At 42.7% G+C, this 21,871-nt stretch overlaps 1 protein-coding gene across 1 annotated transcript in view; it reads left to right on the top strand.

Moving 5' to 3' along the window:
• The window catches only part of LOC137543662 (collagen alpha-6(VI) chain-like), a gene marked incomplete at its 3' end in the record, with an annotated part of 216,497 nt that overhangs the window by 163,668 nt on the left and 30,958 nt on the right, over positions 1 to 21,871 (top strand). Inside the window, exons 17-22 of the mRNA XM_068264789.1 lie at positions 558 to 602; positions 1,286 to 1,339; positions 8,832 to 8,894; positions 10,104 to 10,169; positions 13,757 to 13,810; positions 18,614 to 18,649. Of these exons, the coding sequence (XP_068120890.1) occupies positions 558 to 602; positions 1,286 to 1,339; positions 8,832 to 8,894; positions 10,104 to 10,169; positions 13,757 to 13,810; positions 18,614 to 18,649 (318 nt within the window). The remainder of the gene's footprint in view (positions 1 to 557; positions 603 to 1,285; positions 1,340 to 8,831; positions 8,895 to 10,103; positions 10,170 to 13,756; positions 13,811 to 18,613; positions 18,650 to 21,871) is intronic.

The raw sequence follows: 21,871 nt of genomic DNA, 5'->3' as shown, positions 1-21,871 counted from the left end.
CCAAAATCTAAATCCATTTGAGGCGGTTAGTGTTAGGAAAGCCAGAAGGAATCTTAAGACTCTGACACTATCTTAAAAAGTGAGTTTCTGTGATTACAAAAATAATACAACAATAAAAGAAGAATACAATGATATGTGTATCACCATAGGAAACCCGGAGTAAGTAGAATATTGGAGCTGCCATCTGTATTCCTTTAAAAAATGCCAATTGCCTTAACATACATCTGCAGTTATTAAGTATTCTGTGAACTTGTTAGACTCAGTGTGAGTACCATAGAAGGTATTGGAAGTAAAGGATCATCACAACCAGTAGACAAGGATATTAGCATCTTCCATATTCTAATCACTTCAGTCTTCCTTTTAGAAGGAATTTAACACCTAAGTTTCCAGGACTTTTTTGGGCTTTTTGGCTGGAACCAATTTTGTTGTTTTATATAAATTATTTGTAACTCGATATGCATTAACATAAACATTACAGTTTTCACTATTATTGCAGAATTATTATTTCTGATCAGAGGAGACAAAAAACAGACAGCTGATTTTTCTTGTCATTTTAGAATGAAGCAGGGGAACCTGGGCTTGATGGAATTCCTGGAGAGCAGGTATTGCATACAAATACATGTACTAATATTGATTGAGTAGTAGTTGATTTGTTACAGTAAGCTGTCTTATGGCTGGCTCATACAAACTGACAGTGGTGGTCTCATTGCTTCTCATCTTCACCAATGGAACAGCAGAGCATTGGTGGGTGATTGCAGGCTTTTGGGATGGGGCGGTGATATGACACCATACACATGCATGTACATCTGAGCAGGCAGCAGGAGGACATTGGTGGCACAGTAAGCACACTTTATATCAACCACTGATACAGAACAGCTATGAATTCCAGCATTCAATAAAAAAAGTAAATCCCCGGCAGATTGTTTGTTGAATCACAAAGCAACCACTTGGTAAGCTTAGGGTTCACCATGTGTTGTATGAACCTTCACATATGTGTTGCATCACTGGATTTCTGCAAGCAATTCACCTACGTTTCACCCATGCCAAGCAGGTGAGACTGAATGAACAAGGATTCATACCCATTGATTGTTACACATAGCAATTTCTAACTGAATGGAATAACTCACTGCAAGCACATTGCAAAGAAAAGGCAACCAGCTAGTCGTGACATGTGGGTCCCATCTACAGTATGTACTGTTCAAGTTGAGAACAAGAACATTGTGGTGCACAGTCTGAAGTTTCATAGTCTAGCCTTGCTTTAGTTATGTTTTTATTGTTATTTTAGGGTGACTCTGGAAACCCAGGAAGCAAAGGAGAGTGGGGTGAAAGAGGAGAAGCAGTAAGTCAATTATGACATTCTATCTAATGTTTGATCCTTGTAATAAACTGATTATGTTGAGTATGATCATTGTAATGGTACTACTGTTGCTGTTGGTCAATGGTCATGAGAATGATGATATAGTCATATTTCCATTGTTATTTACTTAACTAATTCACTACTGAGGGGGTTTTCATCTGTACTTCTGCACCAGAGCAATTTTCACCTTGCAGTTCTCCTTCTATTAATTTGCCTATAACTTTATTATTACATATCACAATGAAACAATCTATATCTTGTTTTTTCGCCACCAATTAGGCTTTCTTTGGGTGGTGCATTTTGCTAAGAATTATTTTATTCTAAATGCATACTAATGGTAAATAAAGAAAAAAATGGAAAAAAAAAAAATTATTTATCCGTTTTTACCGTAATTAAAACCCACACATTTTATTTGCCCATCTATCTCGGTTATTAAAACGTTCAAAATATTTCCCTAGTACAATGTATGGCGCCAATATTTTATTTGGAAAGAAAGGTGTGTTTTTTCAAGTTTGGCGTCCATAACTAATTAAAAGCCCATAATTTCATAAATAACTTTAATATACCCTATCGACATACATATGAAAAAAGTTCAGTCCCTAAGATAACTATTTATGTATTTTTTTTTGTCTTTTTTTTAAATAAGCATATCATTTATTTAGGTGACTATGGGAGAGGGTGGGAGGTAAGGGGTTAATTTTAAAAGTAATGGTGGGTCTTTTTATGAAAAAAAAATTAATGTAAGTGTAATTTTACTATTTGGCCACAAGATGTCCTCACGCATTAAAGGGGAACTTCAGCCTAAACAAACATACTGTCATTAAGTTACCGTACATTAGTAATGTTAATTAAAATAGATAGGTAATATAACCTCTTACCCACCCTGTTTTAAAAGAAGAGGCAAATGTGTGTGATTTCATGGGGGCAGCCATCTTTTTCATGGGGGCAGCCATCTTTTTGGTAGAAAGGAGGTTACAGGGAGCATGAGACACAATTCCAACTGTCTTGTGTCCTGATCACTCCTCTCAGCTTCAAATCTCAAATTCAAAATCAAAAAAACAACAAATTTGCGCCAAAACAGCAGAAGGAGAACAACCTCAGAAATCCCATCATGCTTTGCACAGCACCAGGGGTAAAATGCCCGGGCAGTTTTTTTCTGTGCAGCTAAAAATGAGGCTTGGGTAAGAAAAACTAAGTTCTGATGCCATGAAACTGTTAAAGAAACACCAAGCCTTTTCAGTGCTGCTGAGTAGATTTTTAATCTGGAGGATCACTTTAATTCTTATTAGCATACTATAAGTACACTTCACAGGAAGTGAAGCATGGACGTGTTACTCCGGTAGTTACAATGACGCAGGCATCTCATTGATGCCCGCGATCACTGACACGGGGACTTAGATTAATAAATGGGAACTGCGTTCCCATTCATTCATCTCCCCTTTAACGAGCAGCGATAAGTACCCGTATTTGTATATATTAGGAGACCAAAAAGAGATATCCTTAGTAGTGCGCCACTACACCATAGATTCACCAGTATAGATACAAGGATGAATGCGTAGATAAATCATTTGAGGAGAACAAAAATGTTTTCAAAGTTGAGCTTAAATATTTAATATATCAAAACGTGCAAAAAAGTATTTCACAGATTTGCAAAAAAATTCATCATTAGAACCAACATCCCATATAAAGGTGCAAAAAGACACATAGCAAGATCAATTGTTTAGTAAGGTGACAACGTCGACTTGTTTTGGGTAGACCCTTCTTCAGGCCTTCACAAACAATTGTGTATATCTAAAATATAATATAAAACTACAACATTAAAATACATCAACTGCAAGATGAATGATTACAGCACCAGAGAGAAAATGAAGAAAACCACTACAGAGATTGAGATAAGAATGGAAATATGTGACAACCGTGTATAGTCCCAAATAGCAAGAATAAGAAAGGAGCAGTGAGACTAAGAAGCAATGTTGCAGACCAGGGCCGGATTTACAACTCAGGAGCCTGTAGGCACAGGCCTCCTGGTGCCCTAAACTCCACCCCTCAACAGACCACACCCCCAAGTAAAAAATATACTGAACGCTAATCTCTTCATCAGGTCACTGAGGGCCTGAGCCCACTGCTGTATTTAAAAAAAAGAAACATATAAAAACGCATGCATGTTTCAAATGCATTTTCCTCTGCTGTAACCTGCACCCCAACCAATATTACACTATATCACCCCTCTGCTGCAGCCTGCACCTCTACCAATATTACCCCTCTGCTGCAGCCTGCACCTCTACCAATATTACCCCTCTGCTGCAGCCTGCACCTCCACCAATATCACCCCTCTGCTGCAGCCTGCACCCTCACCAATATTACACCTCTGCTGCAGCCTGCACTCCCACCAATATTACCCCTCTGCTGCAGCCTGCACCCCCACCAATATTACACTATATTACCCCTCTGCTGCAGCCTGCACCCCCACCAATATTACCCCTCTGCTCAGGGGCGTACCTTGAAATCCCCGGGCCCCCCTGCAAAAAAAAAAAAAAAATCCGCCCACCCCCACTCAGGGACAGGAGGGGTCGCAGCATAAGAGGAGAGTGTGGCAGATCGGTGGGGAGGGGGGAAATTCCCCCCCCCTCCCTCACCTCGGGCTCTCCTCTCAGCGCTCCCCCTCCTGCAAACATTGGTGGCAGCGGGCAGGCAGCAGCAGCGGCGGTGGCGGCAGGATGAATACATTACCTCCTTCTCGCTGGAGGACTTCCGTTCTCTAAGAGCTTCTTGCAACTTCCTGTGTAAACAGGAAGTTGCTCTTAGAGTACGGAAGTCCTCCAGCGAGAAGGAGGTAATGTATTCATCCTGCCGCCACCACCGCTGCTGCTGCCTGCCCGCTGCCACCAATGTTTGCTGGAGGGGGAGCGCTGAGAGGAGAGCCCGAGGTGAGGGAGGGGGGGGGGAATTTCCCCCCTCCCCACCGATCTGCGACCCCTCCTGCCCCCAAAAGTCCCTGAGCGGGGCCCTAGGGGGGGCCCCCCCCCCGCGACGGCAGGGGTCGCATCCCCTATTGGTACGCCAGTGCCTCTGCTGCAGCCTGCACCCTCACCAATATTACACCTCTGCTGTAACCTGCACCCCCACCAATATTACACTATATCACCCCTCTGCTGCAGCCTGCACCCCCACCAATATTACACTATATTACCCCTCTGCTACAGCCTGAATCTCCACCAATATTACCCCTCTGCTGCAGCCTGCACCCTCACCAATATTACACCTCTGCTGCAGCCTGCACCCCCACCAATATTACACTATATCGCCCCTCTGCTGCAGCCTGCACCCCCACCAATATTACACTATATCAGCCCACTGCTGCAGCTGACACACACACACACACACCTATGACACAAACACGTTCGCACACGCACCTCTGACACAAACACGTTCGCACACACGCACCTCTGACACAAACACGTTCGCACACACGCACCTCTGACACAAACACGTTCGCACACACGCACCTCTGACACAAACACGTTCGCACACACGCACCTCTGACACAAACACGTTCGCACACACGCACCTCTGACACAAACACGTTCGCACACACGCACCTCTGACACAAACACGTTCGCACACACGCACCTCTGACACAAACCTGTTCGCACACACGCACCTCTGACACAAACACGTTCGCACACACGCACCTCTGACACAAACACATCTCTGACATGCACACACCTCTGACACAAACACATTCGCACGCACACACCTCTGACACAACCTCTGACACAAACATACTCGCGTGCACACACCTCTGACACAAATGCACACACCTCTGACACAAACACACAGCATGCACACAGGTGACTCCCAAGGTGTGCCAGAGAAATCAGTTAATATACCACTCGTAGCCAAACGAATTTCATGTACCCTCCTAACATAATACATAACTATTGACAAAACTATACCATGCACAAAGGCAGCTGTATTCTAAATAAAGAGCCATGTGCTTTGGAAGACATTCTAACAGCCAATTAAAAAGTGCAGTTGGTTATATAAAAGTGCTATTGTACATGGTAGCAGCAATACAAATAAAAAAAGTGCTGATGCAGAAACAAAACCAAAACCAAAGTGAAAAACCAGAACTCAATCAGCTCATAAAGAAAACACCATGTGTGTGTGTGTATGTGTAGGAAATAAAAAGTTGAGAAGGGATGTGAGGGGAGAAAGAGGAACGATGTGAAAAAGAATGTGCCCACTACAAAGTGAAGTCTCCTGCTCTGGTGCTAAGGTGTCAGCTTACCGAAGGAGGTCAAATGAAGTACCCTGTCCAGGAGCGCACTGTCCAGGAGGAGGGTGTTAGACGGGAGGATGACTGGAGCCTAGAGGAGCAAGAATGAACTCAGTCACCCAATGCCCTGCACTCTGCAGTGCGCTCCCCACGAGGTATAATGTGTATGCAAACATCACCTGTAATAGCATGGACCAGGCAGGAGTGTGATTGTCTGAATGCAAACTCTGCAGGGTGTGAGTACAAGCGTTGCTCTCTGCCTCAGATGCAGGTGTCCTGTGCTGTGCTCCATTCTCCCTCTGATGTAGGATGCAGGAAAGGGCACTCACCCTCTGTCCTGCTGGCAGCGGCTCTGCATACACCGGCGGCGACCTTCTGTAGTGAAAAGGTCCTGACTTGATGACCTCATCAAGCAAGGGCCCTTAAAGAAACACTACACAAGATTGCCGTCACTGTAGTGCAGAGCCGCCGCAGGGACAGAGCGCTGCTGCCTGCTTTCTACATCAGAGGGACAGAGGAGAAAGGCGCACAGCATGGGGACACCTGCTTCTGAGGCGGAAAGGAGCGCGGCGGCGGTAGGGGGAAATCTTTATTGGTGGGAAGGTAGCACAACAGCTGCACCTTGTATCTCGCCAGGGGGCATTATGGGACCCGCCCCTCCCACTTAAAGGCGCCTGTAGGCACGTGCCTACAGTGCCTTATGGGAAATCCGGCCCTGTATGCAGACAAACTGCGATAGCAGAAAAGGAGAGAGACCCTATGAGTGAACCATAAGGAAGATTGAGGTATTGATAATAAAATACCTAAACTGCATAGACAGCAACAGATGGAACAACATCTGGACAACAATTAAGCCAGGAATCACCACCTAAAATAATATAAATACATCTTAAAAAGATACCTCTACATAGTGTACCAGAGTAGAACAAAACCTCAATGGAGACAAAACTCAATACGCTATAACAATTAACCTCAGCCCAATAAGATATAAAGGTGCAAAGCCAACCAGATAATGAGCAAATATCAAGGACTAGATCAGGGGTAAGGAACCTATTGTTCGAGAGCCAGAAGTGGTTCCTTCGATGGCTACATCTGGCTCACAGATAAATCAGCAGGGGTTATTTCACTAAGCTATACTGCTCAAGCAGTGCAGCTTAGTGTGGCAGCGCAAGTACATTTTTCAAAGTAGTCTCTACTGCTGTAGCATGCACTACTAACTTGTTCGCGCTACCCCAAAACTAACAGCTGCCCCAATTGTCCCACTCTGGACCCTGTCAGGTCCAGTGACTTTGTAGGATGAGATCCCCGCACATTGATTGGCCCAATAGGCTGCCTGTCACTTGACAAGCAGCCTTTCGGGCCAAAGTGCGGGGATCTCGTCCTACAAAGTGAATCAACCCCCAAGTCAGCTAGCTAATTGTACAAGCTGTTAGTCAGTATTTCTGTTATCTGGCTCTCAGGGAAATTGCTGAAACCCAAGAGCAGCTGAAGACGTGGCTGACACTTCCTCTACCCGGCAGTTCAACTGTATACACATCTCCATGGCAACAGGGGCATGAGCCCTCTGCTGCGCATGCGCACTGTCCCAATTTGAAATATATTCTATGGCTCTCACAGAATTACATTTTAAAACATGTGGCTGTTTATGTCTCTCTCAGCCAAAAAGGTTCCTGACCCATGGACCAGATGGTAACTGAATTATTAAAGCAATATATATTTACTTTCACTGTAAACAAACACCGCACACAGGCAGGACAGTCTCAGGGAGAGTGGTAACTGATGGCGACTGAGCCCTCATTAGGCTCCCTGCACACTGCATGCAATTTCGATTCCGATTTTTAATAGTTTTTTACATCCGATTCCGATTTTAATCGTTACTGCATGCTGCATTTTTTTCCTCCGTTTTTCTGTTGATTGGATTCAGGGAAAATCGGAATTGCAAATCAGAATCGGAATCGCAAAACGGATTTGCAGTGTGCAGGGAGCCTTATATAGAGGAGTGGAACGCTCTAAATCTAATCAAAACAGATACAAATTAGCTGCTAAGCACGGGAGATGGGCCTGGAACACATGATGGAACACAAGGAGTGGACGTCATATCCGCTAGAAGTGGAAGTGCAATGCGTTTCACATCCAGCTAAAAGAGAGTGAAATGCGTAAAAGAAAAAGTGGGACGCAACATTAAACACACGTAAACCGAGGAGTACTAGGTGTACTAGGTGCGTGCGCAGGAGCGACCGGCGGCTATCCGCAGCCATTGACGAATATCCATGTCTCTGGGCAAGAACTGAAGTCCTGCGAGGGATATCTTCCCACATCCCAAAACATAAGTTGCAAATTGGCTTCACCCCAAATTGGCCCTAGACTATGATACATGCACTACATGATACATACATAGACATATGACTATGGTAGGGACTAGATTGTGAGCCCCTCTGAGGGACAGTTAGTGACAAGACAATATACTCTGTACAGCCTATGAATACATATATATATATATATATATATATATATATATATATATATATATATATATATATATATATATACACACAGTATAACTTTTCAAGTGGTTAATGAGCTAATTACATACAACATAGTTCATGTCTGCAAATTTACTAGACAAAATTGATCACTTTAAATTTGTAAACTACGCTATTAGTTGTAGCTTTCAAACTGAAACTGGCACAATTCCATTATGGTCCCATCAACACGGCATTTTTCTGTAACATACATTTTTGGAGGTTGTTGATAATGTTGTGTCAGAAATATGTATTATGTATATACTAATTATAGCCTCAATAGAATCATTTGCAAATTGCCATTACCCAAGCAAAGTCAGTTATAGAGGACAGGGGATATGCGTACAAACATCTGACGGTCACCTAAAATAACAATGACCAATCACACTACTGTCTGTATGAGGCTTTACACTCTATCTCATAGATAGCATTTTCCAGTCTGTTCCAGTCTAACCACATTTATTTCTACACAAAGACATTGATCTCAGAGTCAGGTGGAGGAATCTTTCTTTCATATTTTTTAATGAATGTAGTTGGGGTTCAGGTGTTAGCTAGTTTGGCAGTTGGGTACAATCTTTTACGTCTTTTAAAACAAGAGGCTTTTAGTTTTCTGTTGTTTTCAGTGCAGCTACCATATGACTGAATAAAATACTATTATTTATTCCCCCAACAGGGCAGTCCTGGGATAAGAGGACCTCCAGGAGATACAGGAAGTAAAGGTTTCCGAGGTGACACGGTAAGAATGGATGTTTGTAGCACTAAATGCATGTTACACTTCGTATTTAAATTATTTAGTTGTAGTAGTTGTAGGTTGTATGTTGTATAAGAATATTAATTTATTTTTTTATTTTACATTTTAAAGGAGAACACCACAAAGTTTTAATGGATTGGGCACAAAATAACATTTATTTACACTTAAACACGTTAAAAATGTTTGATCTTCTAAAGTTATGAGCTGAAATAGTTTTATGACTCTTGAAACTCATTCCAGTTGCCATTGAATGAGTCTGGGAGGTGGATGCAGAATGGATGCAGAAAAACGGACTCCAATGAATGCCTATGAGAAAATCTGCATCAGAAAATCGCGTTTAGTGGAAACAGGCCCATAGACATTCATTGGAGTCAGCTTTTCTGCATCCATTCTGCATCCAATCTGTGTGTAGTGGAAACAGGCCCTAAGCCTGATGACTTGATTGGCAAAACAAAGAGGCATAGTAGGCCTGGTAGATTTTCACGTTCTGATTATCACAGCTGGAGGTATAACGATTAATACCTATTCAATCTTCACTGAGCCTAATGCTGGGTACAGACGGTAAGATTTCCGTGCGATTTTCCGCCCCGATAGTTTTTTCCGCCCAATTCTGCACTTGATTCTGCACTTGATTCTCTTATCTTTGCTTGTTTTTCTTATCTTTTTCCATTCACTTCTATGAGAAATCGAGCGCAGAATCGATCAGGAGTAATATCGGACATGAGGGATTTTATCAATCGGATCCATCTATCGCACGGAAAATCGTACCGTGTGTACCCAGCCCCATACAGGCACTCAACAACGGCCTTTTATGCAGCACAATTGTTGAACAGCTTTTGTTGTGAAACAAGTTGAAACAGTTAAAAAAAAGTATTTTGCTATTGTTCAAAAAGATGATAAGACTGATAAGAAGTCAATCCAACTGTGCTGCATAAAAGGCCGCTGTTGAGCGTGTGTATGGGGCTTAACTCCATGACACACATTCTTTGCAAATTACACACAGGGGAAGTTCAAAATAATTGCAATGCGTTTTAAAACTTGGGTATACTTTAATTTAAGAAATCATGGAGTCCTGTATAAAAAATAGTTATATTGTTAAAAACTACAGCTGTATGTATTTATTTGGAGTAGTTTAGACTAAGCAGAATGGAATTGAGTGCATTTGTTTACTGATGTGACATAATTTACTTGCAGGGAGAGCCTGGATTTCCCAGTAATATCCCTGGAGCGAAGGGCTCTAAAGGAGATCCTGGAACTGAGGTGACTATTGAGCATATAGGTTATTATTACAGATGTATAAAAGTTATTATTATTTTTATTTATAAAGCGCCAAAATATTACGCAGCTCTGTACAATAAATAACAGATCAAATATATGGGTAACAGACTGTACAGGATCAAAACAAGAATACGAGATGACGCTGCACCAGAGGAAGGCACAAGTATGATGCCATGATCAGGGCCGGTTCTAGTAACAATGGAGCCGAGGGGCAAAATTAACTCTGGGGCCCCCCAATAGACACCCCCCAATCAAAAATCGGCAGTAGCGACCCTTTGTTGCAGACAAATTTCCACCCAAGGACAGGGGCTGACACCACCAGGCTCACCTGAAGACTCTGCAGGGGCACCGGGGAACAACAGTTAAGTTGGGGGGGAGACACCTTGGGGGCCCCCTACAGGCTCTGGGGCCCTAGGGCAATTGTCCCCTTTGCCTCTATGGTAGCACCGGCCCTGGCCATGATTGTGCAGTCAATGGGGTGAGGTCTTTTAGAGACCAAGTAGTTAAAGACAGTCAGTGGGATCAGTGCACAATAATGAGGGTGCATGATAAAGTAGGATACACAAAGGGAGAGGACCCTACCAAATGACAGGGAGGGGGTAGGAACGCACTGGGTAGGGGAACAATGTATGGATGTTGGGATATTGATGGGTAGGCCGGCATGAACAGGTGCATTTTGATGGCTTGCTTGAAGGGGTTGAAGTAGGGTGCAAGTCTAAATTGAGAGTGGAAGGGAGTTCCAGAGAGCAGGGGCAGCTCTAGAGAAATCCTGGCGTCACACATGGGAGTGGGTAATGTGCAGTGCAGTCAAGCATAGGTTGCTGGAGGATTTTAGCGGGTGGACTGGTGTGTGTGTGTGTGTGTGTGTGTGTGTATACATATATATATATATATATATATATATATATATATATATATATATATATATATATGAAAAAGTTCAGAAACATAGGTCAGCCAAGTCCTGTGGATGGATTTGATTCTGGAGCAGATAGAAGGTCATTGGAGGGATTTACAAAGGGGCACCGCAGAGGGGGAGTGATAAGATAAGTGAATAATTGAGTGAATAATTCTGGCTGCCGAATTCATGATGGACTGAAGGATGGCGATTCGGATATCAGGAAGGTCTGACAGAAGGACATTGAAGTAGTCAAGGCAGGAGATTATAAGGGCATCATAATATTCAATGCTTTTCCTGTGTGAAAAAAATACAGTTTTTGCAAATGTTCTGCCAGTGGAGTTTTGCAGGAGTAACCTTTTACTTACTATAGAAACATGATCAGTTATGAATATTATTTATCAAGAATTGTATGGTGTGTGATGGATTGTCAATTACTTTATGTAAAGTTCCAATCAATTTTTTTGAGCTTTCAATTATTTTATTCATACTTAGGCATAAATTGAACATAGGTGTGTGGTAAATTGGTCAGATTTTTGAATCGTTACAATCAGTCAGAAAAACTGATTGCTATTCTTGAATTAAACAGATATTTAAAAAATTGTATGGTGTGTGTGGCCACCGTAAGGCCTAAAATTGTGATTCTCCTTTTTTGCTGCGGGGATATTCTCTGCACAGCTATCTAACACTACATGCTGCTACTGATGTGGGTCAGCATCACCTCTGAGTGTTTTCTTTTAGTCTAAAAAACGTAGTCTGTCTCTCACAGGCTTAGCCTGTGTGATATGGTTTTGTGCGAACAGAAAACTCAGCACTCATTGGTAGCACACTCCTACCCCGGCATTTACTGAAATCATGGAATTGGGCATTTTAGGGTACCAAAATAGAATTTAGATCTTTTTTATATTGCATACCATGTATTTGCCTTTTGCAGTGTTGGAAGAAAACCATGGTAGGAAAAACTCAGAGACTATCCATACACTGTAACAGATGCCTAATGCTTTGATCAGGGCTGTTTCAACTATTATTGATACCCCAGGCAAGAAATCCTGTTGCCCCCTGTATGAGCAAGGCCAAACTGTGTAGGCATCAGTGGGTTCGTGCCTGCGCAGTGGCATGTAGCTGCTCATGCATGGAGATAAAAAGCCGTGCATGAGTGGCTCCATGCTAGTGCGCCAGAAGTACTTTGAACCTGCTGTGCTTGAACACGGAGGAGAGCATGGCCATGAAGGTGAAGAAAGTCCCCACAAATCACTTTATGTGCATGTGTACACCTTGCTGCTATCAATACCTCCCCACTCTGCTTCGAGACGACATGCAGAGACTCCAGGCAGCAGGCGGGCTTTGGCATAATTTAGAGAGCTCTGGGCAGCAGAGCTGAGTTAAAGGAGCACTATCAACACCCACATGTTCTAAAATGACAATATACAAATATTGTCTATGTAGCAGTGTAAACATTTTCCTTTTCATGTGCAATATCAGATGCAAAAGCTTTAATTCCCTGTGTGTAGGATTTAGCTCTATTGACACAATACATTTGCAAAGGGGTGTCTGCTGCAATGCACAGCCAGTTTTGATTTTTTTGCATATCAGACTACAGAGTATTTTTCCTGAAAGCAAAAAAAGTATGAAAAGCTGTTGAGTCACTGACAATTATAAATGTTTAAAGCAAGTTACATTTCCTCCTCTGCTCTTCTGCAGACAGCTCAGAAACACAGGCAGCTTCTGAGAGCTTTCTCACACACAGTTACACACAGAGATAACAGTGAGGGAATTACACTGTCAGGGAATTCCCCCTCCCCTCATTGTTCACTCTCCCGTCAGAACTCAGCAGACTTCCCTCAGTTCAGAGTGAAAGGAATTTGTTACAGTAAACAAAAGAGATAAGCAAATTAAATGTATACATCATTATGTACCAGCACTTCAGGAACTCTCTCAAACTCAGGTTAAAAAACACGTTAATCGATAGTGTCCCTTTAAATGCTGTACCACCCAGTGTGACTCTGCTGCCCGAAGCTTTCTTCTAAAGTGTGCGAAAGCTTACCTGGAGTCTCTGCATGACTGAGGAGCACTGTGTGCAGTGGGACTGGGCACAGGGAGGACTACAGCCGGGCCCCCAGAGTCACGGGTGCTCCATGCAAGGGCCTGTAAAACACCCCTGGCTGCGATTGCTACTCAGAAAGATGCAAGTTCATTCCCTGCCAAAGTCTGAGACTGGTCTCTCTTCACAGGGAGCTCCACTTTCAAAATAAATGTAAGTAGGGGATTCCTGCCCTGACTAACTGCTGTTAGTAATGGTAACACTAGGTGGGTTATCACAAAATCTGGCCCTACATAGAATAAGCATTGTGACTGAACTTCACATAACAGCAGGAGACCTCTGGTCACCCAGTGGGGAAGCAGAGTCAAGTCATCCAGAACAGAATGTTGGTTTCTGCTTTTAGTGGATGCTGGAAGCTTTATTAATGATAGTAAGGGGTCCAAATGGCTGGAGTGTTCCATTGAACTCTGTTATTTTTGGTACTTGCCTTATTTTTAATGTGCACATTGTCTTTCCTGGTTATTGCTGTTATTCATTAAGCTCATATTTCATAAGCTGACAAGTAAGTTCTCAGAACTATAGATTAATGTATATGATTATAAGACGTCTGTTTTATTTTCCTTTCTCTAGGGAGAACCTGGAGTACCAGGAACTCCTGGGGGACCGGGAACCAGAGGAAAAGGAGTAAGATATCCCACTAATACAATGTTATTCAGTGTATTCAAACGTTTTCTTGGTTCCAGACTTAACAGAACCATTTTATTGCGCTATTTTTTTAACATGATTAAGCTTTCTCCATCCAGAATAAAGCTTACTCTGGACCAGAAGCATATGCAATAATAATAAGCTTGAAATTCACCATGGACCAATTTGGTTTTGCTGCTTCTATAACTTAAGTCCAGTGCCAACGTTTACAATATGTGTCAGAGAAGCAGCTATGTTTGTTCCTATCTTGTAATTCCATAATGTACTCCAAAAGACACACAATTTTCTCATATGGAAGCCAAGCGGTTTTGCCAGGGAGAATGCATTTGTTTGAACAGCGTTAGTTGAAAGTAGTTTGACGTGCTTGAGAGGTCATATTTTTATGACTGCTTGTATGTATGCGTGTATGTGTAAGTAAATATGTAGATTCTTCTTTTAATGATGATCTTATATGTTTGACAGTTCCCTCGGGAATTCTGCACAAAAACTGCTGAAATGAAAGTAATAGGCCATTGTTTTGAATTAGTCTGAGTAGACTGATATACTTCACTAAAGAAAGAAACAGTAAAATGCAAATACTTCAAACACTGAACTGCCCTGCTCTGCAGATATGAAAGAAAAAGCAGCAACACTACCCCTGATACAGATATAGGAATGGAGGCCCATAATACATAATTTCAGTGAATGAAGCATCTGCTGTGCTGCTGTCCATGTCATTATCATTAGGGATGAGCTTACAAATGTGAATCTCTGTTCTGAACAGAAATGGAGTGTAATAAACTCACCTTCCGATCGCACCTGCAACGATCGCCGCACTTCCGGGTCCCTGCCGCCCGCTCTGCATAGCTCGCCCGCGGCGAATCAGCAGGTGCATGACGTCACTGGTTGGCGGGGGGCACCGTTCTCTTTGGCCGCAGTACTCCCTCCGGCGGCAGAGATAGTGTCAGCTTAAACATTGGGCTGTCAGGGTGTTGGTCAGCTGACTATTGGTTAGCTGACAGATGGAACTATTTTGATGTGTCAGCTGACCTCCTATCAGCTGACACTTAGGCAGGGATCTTCTGTGTGCTGATTGGTTCCTGTGTGCATGTGGCCGGCCACTGACTGGATGCCTGATATATTTAAAGTTGCTGAGTGCACTCTGACTTTGCCCGTGTTAGCGTTTGCTTCTGCTTACTGCTGAGTGCTCTTTGAAACTTGTGGATTGCCTTTCTGGACTTTGACCTATAGCATGTTACTGGATTCTGCCTGTTTGCTGCCTGGACTGAACTATTGCTTGTTACTGGATTCTGCCTGTTTGCCACCTGCCCTGACCATTGGATTGCCTGACCTTGATTTCTGCCTAGCCTTCTGTACCATGATATTCATATCAGTACTCCTGTGTTCCTGGACTTTGCTCAGTGGGGTCCTGGTGGGTTGTTTTACCGACTCTACGATCAGCTCCTATATCTTGCACCTATAAGGCCTGGGTGTATCCGAAGTCGGGCAGGTGTTGTTTCCTCATCTCCTGTTCAAGCAGGGATGTGCCACATAAGGGTGAAGAAGGTGGTGTTTGATTGGGACATAGGGGCTGATCTGCTGGTGAACAATCTGCCAGGCCTTAATTAGCCTATATACTATACATAGCACATACCTGTATTTACTGGAGCAGGGGGGTTAACACACCCGTGTTCCATTACTCCAATACTTCCTCCTTCACAGCTGGAAGTAGGATGTATCAAAGTGATGGAACGTGACAATGATCGCAACTGCCAGAGGCGGCATTGAGGGTCCTTTTCAACTGGCTATGATCTGCTTCAAAAAGGAAATCTCAGCCATTTTGCTGATCGCTAGAGCACCACGATTTACATGTAAATCAAGGTGCTCATTTCCCACTACTGTGCATTGCTTTTTCCCTGCACGCAAATGCCGGGCTGCTTGATTCTCGCAGTGATTGCGCTCGGTTCCCGACGGTAAGCAGCACAATCAGTGATAGTGTAAAGTGCTGCTTGCTTAAATGCAACGCAGCGCAATTGTGGACAGAAGCGCAAGCAGCAATAATAAAGAGCCTTAAGGGTGAATAAACCTCCTTGCTGCAGCCTGCATCTATAAAGGCTCTGTTTCTGACACATTCAGAATGGAGTTTCAAACACGTAAGCTCATCCCATATTATTTCATTCAGCTATAAAGAGAGATAAATCATGAGTTTAAACAGATAAAGCAAGATAATGTGTAAGATAAGTTTTGTGACTCCACTGTCTCATATCTGTACATTGGTGTGTGCTCCTTTTTTTTTTTTTTTTTTCTTTAACACAATGGTCTGAGGAGATATTATGTTACTGTAAGAACTCAGGGTTTCTGGTGAATCCTTTCTTATGGTGGAAATACACGGTACGTTTATTCCCGCTGAATCGAGCCGCTGATGGGGGCCGCTGCTAAAATCCGACGTGCCCGATCACCCGCCGGATCGATTCCCCGCTCGATACCGCGGGCAGGGCAATAGAAGAAAACGAGCAGAAGATAAGAAGCGCCCACGGGGACAAGCGGGAATCGATACAGGCGCCCGCGGGGACGTGCCGGAATTGAGCCAGCAGCTCGATTTAGCGGGAATAAACGAATGCCCAGCATGATACTTTGGCCCACTGTTATGTTTACATATAGACTATATGTTTACTTTTTATGTACTGATTTATTTTTCATTACTTATGGCTGTGGCATTCTTTGAATGTTTTCCCCCTTTGATATCAGCTTCATGGAGATGTCAAAGCCTGCAATTGTAATGAACACATATAGCTGATGAGACTAACAATTGTATCTATAAGAATAATAAGGGTTTGAATCCTGGCTAGGGTCAGCACCTATTCGGTAAGGAGTTCAAGGCAAGACTCCCTAACACTGCAAGGTGGCCTCTTCTTGAGCGCATCCCAGTGGCTGCAGCTCTTGAGTGCTTTGATCTCAACTGGAGTAAAGCACTATACAAATGTTCAGATTATTATTAATATTTACTTTAGTTTTAAGGGTTACAAATCTAGGTTTTAAAATGGATTTATTTGCTGCTATACTTTATGTTTATTCAGCTCATATGCTGAGTAACAAAAACCTACTGAACGTCGTATCTAAGTTTGCATCTGTTCACTGCTGTCAGTGGAGTTTGCACAGCCATGTACAAGTTTTTTTACTGTCTAACTGGTCCCACTTTACTGACACCAGAAAAGCTGTGATTTACAGCACTGGATTATTAACGTTTAAAGTGAAAAAAGGACACAAGAGAACAGTACTATTGGTACACATCTTTATCTTGCTGTGCTACATGTCACTTCAGGTACACTTTAAATATTCAAAACACATTGATAAGAGAATAAAAATTAACTGATTCATGGCACAAAAATGTAAAAACACACTTTTTAAAAAAACAACATTTTCTTCAATAAAACTTTTTTTTTTTTTAATCAAATTTGGAAACGGAAAACTGTTTCAAACAACTGTAACAAGAGGTATATAGAGGCAGATATATTTATTTCCTTTTAAGCAAGACCAGTTGTCTGGCTAGCCTGCAGATCCTCTGCCTCTAATACTTTTAGTCATAGTCCCTGAACAAGCATGCAGCAGATCAGGTGTTTCTGACAGTATTGTCAGATCTGACAAGATTAGCTGCATGCTTGTTTCTGGTGTTACTTAAACAATACTTCAGCTGAATGCACAACAGGATGAAAAGGCGCCCAGAAAATGCTAAAATTAATTAAAACAATAAATTAAATAAAGGTTGAGGTGGCTTACCTCAATGAAGACAAATTCATATAAAAATTAACTTAAATAGCACTGGCAACACATTTCGTGGGTCCCTGCCCACTGCCTCAGGACAAATCAAGTGCCGAAAATCATTAACACAAAGCGCTAAAAAAAACTCTGAACACTAATAATGGGTACATCCATACAAGTAGAATAAAGTAATTACAAATACAAGCATATTGCATGACATTGCATAACAATGCATAAAATAACATAAAATTGCATAAAAATGCATGCAATGACACAAAAATAAATAAATGGACAATTAGCACAATTCTAGCACACACTATGGGTGCATGCTGTCTATAGCGTATGTGCATGAAAACCACACCCATATAACACTGCCTTATACAATAAAATAATATAAAATAAAAAGTCAATAAAATAATATATATATTATAATATATATTATAATATAATATAACACCCCCCCCCCCCCTCTGCTCAGGGTAGTGGATACCCTTGGACCCCTTTTACAGGCCCCCAGGGCCTTTTTCTCGAAAAGTGCAACCATCTCCGGCTATCCTGGACCCCCGAGTGGATTTGGGTTTATTAAACTCCACCAGCCTGCAGTGGTTGGTTCCCCCTTTACAACCTCCCTTTGTCAGTACCCTCTGTTTATATATGTTTGCTTCTTCTATCATTTGTGACATGCTGCACCACCATTTGGGCTGTGTTTTTTCGTTCCAGGGTGACTGTTCACCCTCTACTTTGCCTACTTCAGCCAAATAGATCAGCAGGGCTTCCAGGCAACTGGTATCATTTAAAAGAATATAAACATGACAGCCTCCATATTCTTCTCACTTCTGTTGTCCTTTAAGTATTGTGGATTTGGACAGGCAATTATATTTTCCTCATACATTTACACACTGAAGCGTTTGACTGGATGAGACGATGCAGAATGTGTACAAATATTATTATCTTCAATGGTCATGCTAACTAACTTAATTTTTTACCATATATCATTATATTGTAATATGTAGTAATGCACTTGCTTTCATTTTTGAATTGTAGAATCTTCCTGGCAGAAGAGGTGCTGATGGACCACTGGTAAGCCATTTTATAATGTAATACAGGAGGGTAGGTATCGGGTGCTTTTTCCCTTCTGGAATAGGCACAGTGCAAAGCAAGTCCAGAGTTACTATCTTTATGGTTGTATTTACAGTAATCGTGCCGTACAGGCTATTTACGACCTATTTACACCATGGACTGGTAATAAAACATAAAAAATAACTTGCAACTAGGTAGGCTACTAACTTAACTTACATTTGTGAATCCTCTCTAGAGGGTACACATACGGTACATCACCCAAACGGGTGGTCTAATTTACCCACCAAATCACCTTGTAACCTCTACTAGCATTGGTGACCTGCCTGGCCCACCTTGTCCATATTTACTGGGTGATGTATTTATATCTATTCCTATGCACTGAGACACTTTAACCAGCATCATAGCATTGCCTAACAGAAAAAAACACTTGCTTAATTACTTTATCAATTGTCATGAAATGCTTATGAATTTGTTTGTCAAAGATGGTTTATTTCCTCTCCAGAAGGATGTAACTTACTGTTTTCCCAAATCAAAATAAACAACTAAAAACACAAGCCAGTCTTTTTACAGCTCAGCTGTGTGCTTCTCAGAGTTGGGATAATTATAATGAGTTCATAATCATTATATTTTCTCTCAGGGAGAAAACTAATTAATCCTGAAGTTAGGCCAGTTTTCTCACCTGAGTACGTCTCAGGAAAAACACCAAATCCCAAAGTGCATTTGTTTGATTGTCAGCGCACAGCAGAGCAATTTAGGATACACACACACACACACACACACACACACACACACACACACACACACACACACACACACACACACACACACACACACACACACACACACACACACACACACACACACACACACACACACACACATAAAATCTGAAAATCTGTCTGTGCCAAACACACAAAGTAATTGTGCAATTCTCTGCTGTATGTACTACATCTGATCCAATAATGTTAGCACACTTAACCACTTGAGGACTGCAGGGCTAAACCCCCCTAGTGACCAGGCCATTTTTACCTAAATTGGCCACTGCAGCTTTAAGGCCAAGCTGCAGGGCCGCACAACTCAGCACACAAGTGATCCCCCCCCCCTTTTCTCCCCACCAACAGAGCTCTCTGTTGGTGGGGTCTGATCGCTCCCCCCATGTTTATTTTTTTTTTAAATAAATATTATTGTTAGGTTTTTTTTTCTAAAATCCCCTGTTCCTTTAAATTTATTCCCTCCTTTCCCCCCTCCCCACAGCCGGCCAATTATGGCGATCGGCTGTCATAGGCTTCTGCCTATGAGAGCCGATCGCTCTCTTGTCCCCCATGGGGACAGCCGTGTCACACGGCTGTCCCCAGTGCAGCGCTGCTGCTCATCGCAGCGCTGCACCAAGTTAATAGACGGCGTAATCGCCGGCTAACAGTCTCCCGAGCGGCAATAGCCGCTCGGAGACTGAAGGCGGGGCGGAGCTCCGCCCTCCGAGCATGAGATGCGCGCGCACCATGCGCGTGATCTCATGCTAAACAGAGCCCCAGGACTTTACGCCAATTGGCGTTAGGCGGTCCTGGGGCTGCCGCCGCGGCCACGCCTACTGGCGTGACGCGGGCGGCAGGAGGTTAAAGAAATGATAAAACCCATACATTGACAAATTCCTATAGGTTAAATGCTAAATTCATATATATGCAGATGGAAAAAGTTTTGAAATTTCTCCCTTCTACATGTTAGTGGCATGTTTGCTTATAGTAGCTGTGTATTATTGTCACTAAAAGATTCTGAAAGTAAGTAGGGTAACTTGCTGATAGGTCAGAAATAGAAGTCTACCTTCACTCAGGTCAAACGCCCAGTGGAACACAGGGGAATAGCTCTGTATTATATTTATACACACATGCATGTATTTGAATACATAGCTTTTATTATGCCAGCTTCTATAATGATATAACTGATCTTTAGGATTTGCCAATGTATCATTACAGGTTTTCCTAGGGCATTTGATCTAGTGGTCAAACATGGCTCCCTTTCAAAATGGAACAAATATTTAGGTTAGGTTCACTGAAGGCATTGCGTTCCTTGTAAACAGAACATGAAATTCACGTTGCATCTTATCTGCACATTGAAGCATACAAGCAATGTAAAGTATGTATCACTGTTTTGTGGTAACGCACTGCATGCAGTGTGTTGGGATGTCGCAGGTAGTTATTCCGCACCCACTGCACTGTGAACGTTGCTATAGGTCAGTGATGGCGAACCTTTCAGAGGCCGAGTGCCCAAACTGCGACCCAACATCGACTTATTTATCACTGAGTATCAATGGAGGGGCGTCTCCAGTACAGGGCTCCAGTACAGGGCTTCGGACGCCATCTTCCCGTAGCCCTGCAGGCTGAAGCGGGGCTGCGGGCTATGAACTAGAGCGGCGTCTATTAGATGCCGCGGCCAGTTAAATCCGGGACATATTGCAGCAGCGATGGCATGCCTTCAGATGAGGCTACGCGTGCTGGGTCTGGCACGCGTGCCATAGGTTCGCCATCGCTGCTATAGATTATGCACCACTGTGAACGTAGCCAATGATTACAATATTTTACATCAATAATTCAGCTGTTCTTTCATTTACTTTTATTACGCTTAGACCATGTTCACAGTGGCCGTTGTGTTGTATTCCCTGTGACAGCAGAAACATACACATTGGATCAGGACAGCGACACCACACATTGGGCTTGATTCACTAAACCGTGATAACTCATAAAACGGGTGCACTATCAGTTTTGCATGCGTTTTGCAAAAACGCTTGTGCGACCGTGGTATGAGTTATCGTGGTTTTGTGAATCAAGCCCATTATGCTCTCATTAAGTCGGGCACAGTGAATCATACAGTCAATTAAAATATATGCTTTTACTGTTAACCCACGTGTTTAGCAGTAATGCACTGCATGCAATGCCACAACCCATTATATCGCAATGCTCCCGCCGCACTGTGATTGTCTTATAGGTGGTGCATTGCAGTAAGTCTCATTACAAAGCAGATGTTACACAGCATTGCAATGCAGCACTGTGAACGTGGCCTGAATCCCATGTGGGGAGGAGGCTCAGAAGGAAGACCTTTCTACCCAACTACAACTCCAGCTCTTCAAGTTCCAATCTCTTCCAAAGCTAGCTGAGAGATCTAATCACATCTGCATGTTCTGGTCTGCCTGTGGCTTTCTGCCACCTGGACCTACTTTCCAAGAAACGA

The sequence above is a fragment of the Hyperolius riggenbachi genome, unplaced genomic scaffold, assembly GCF_040937935.1.
Source record: "Hyperolius riggenbachi isolate aHypRig1 unplaced genomic scaffold, aHypRig1.pri scaffold_146, whole genome shotgun sequence".
Classification (NCBI taxonomy): domain Eukaryota; kingdom Metazoa; phylum Chordata; class Amphibia; order Anura; family Hyperoliidae; genus Hyperolius; species Hyperolius riggenbachi.
Note: the sequence above shows the minus strand (reverse complement) of the source record. Positions and strands in the feature narration are given on the sequence as shown.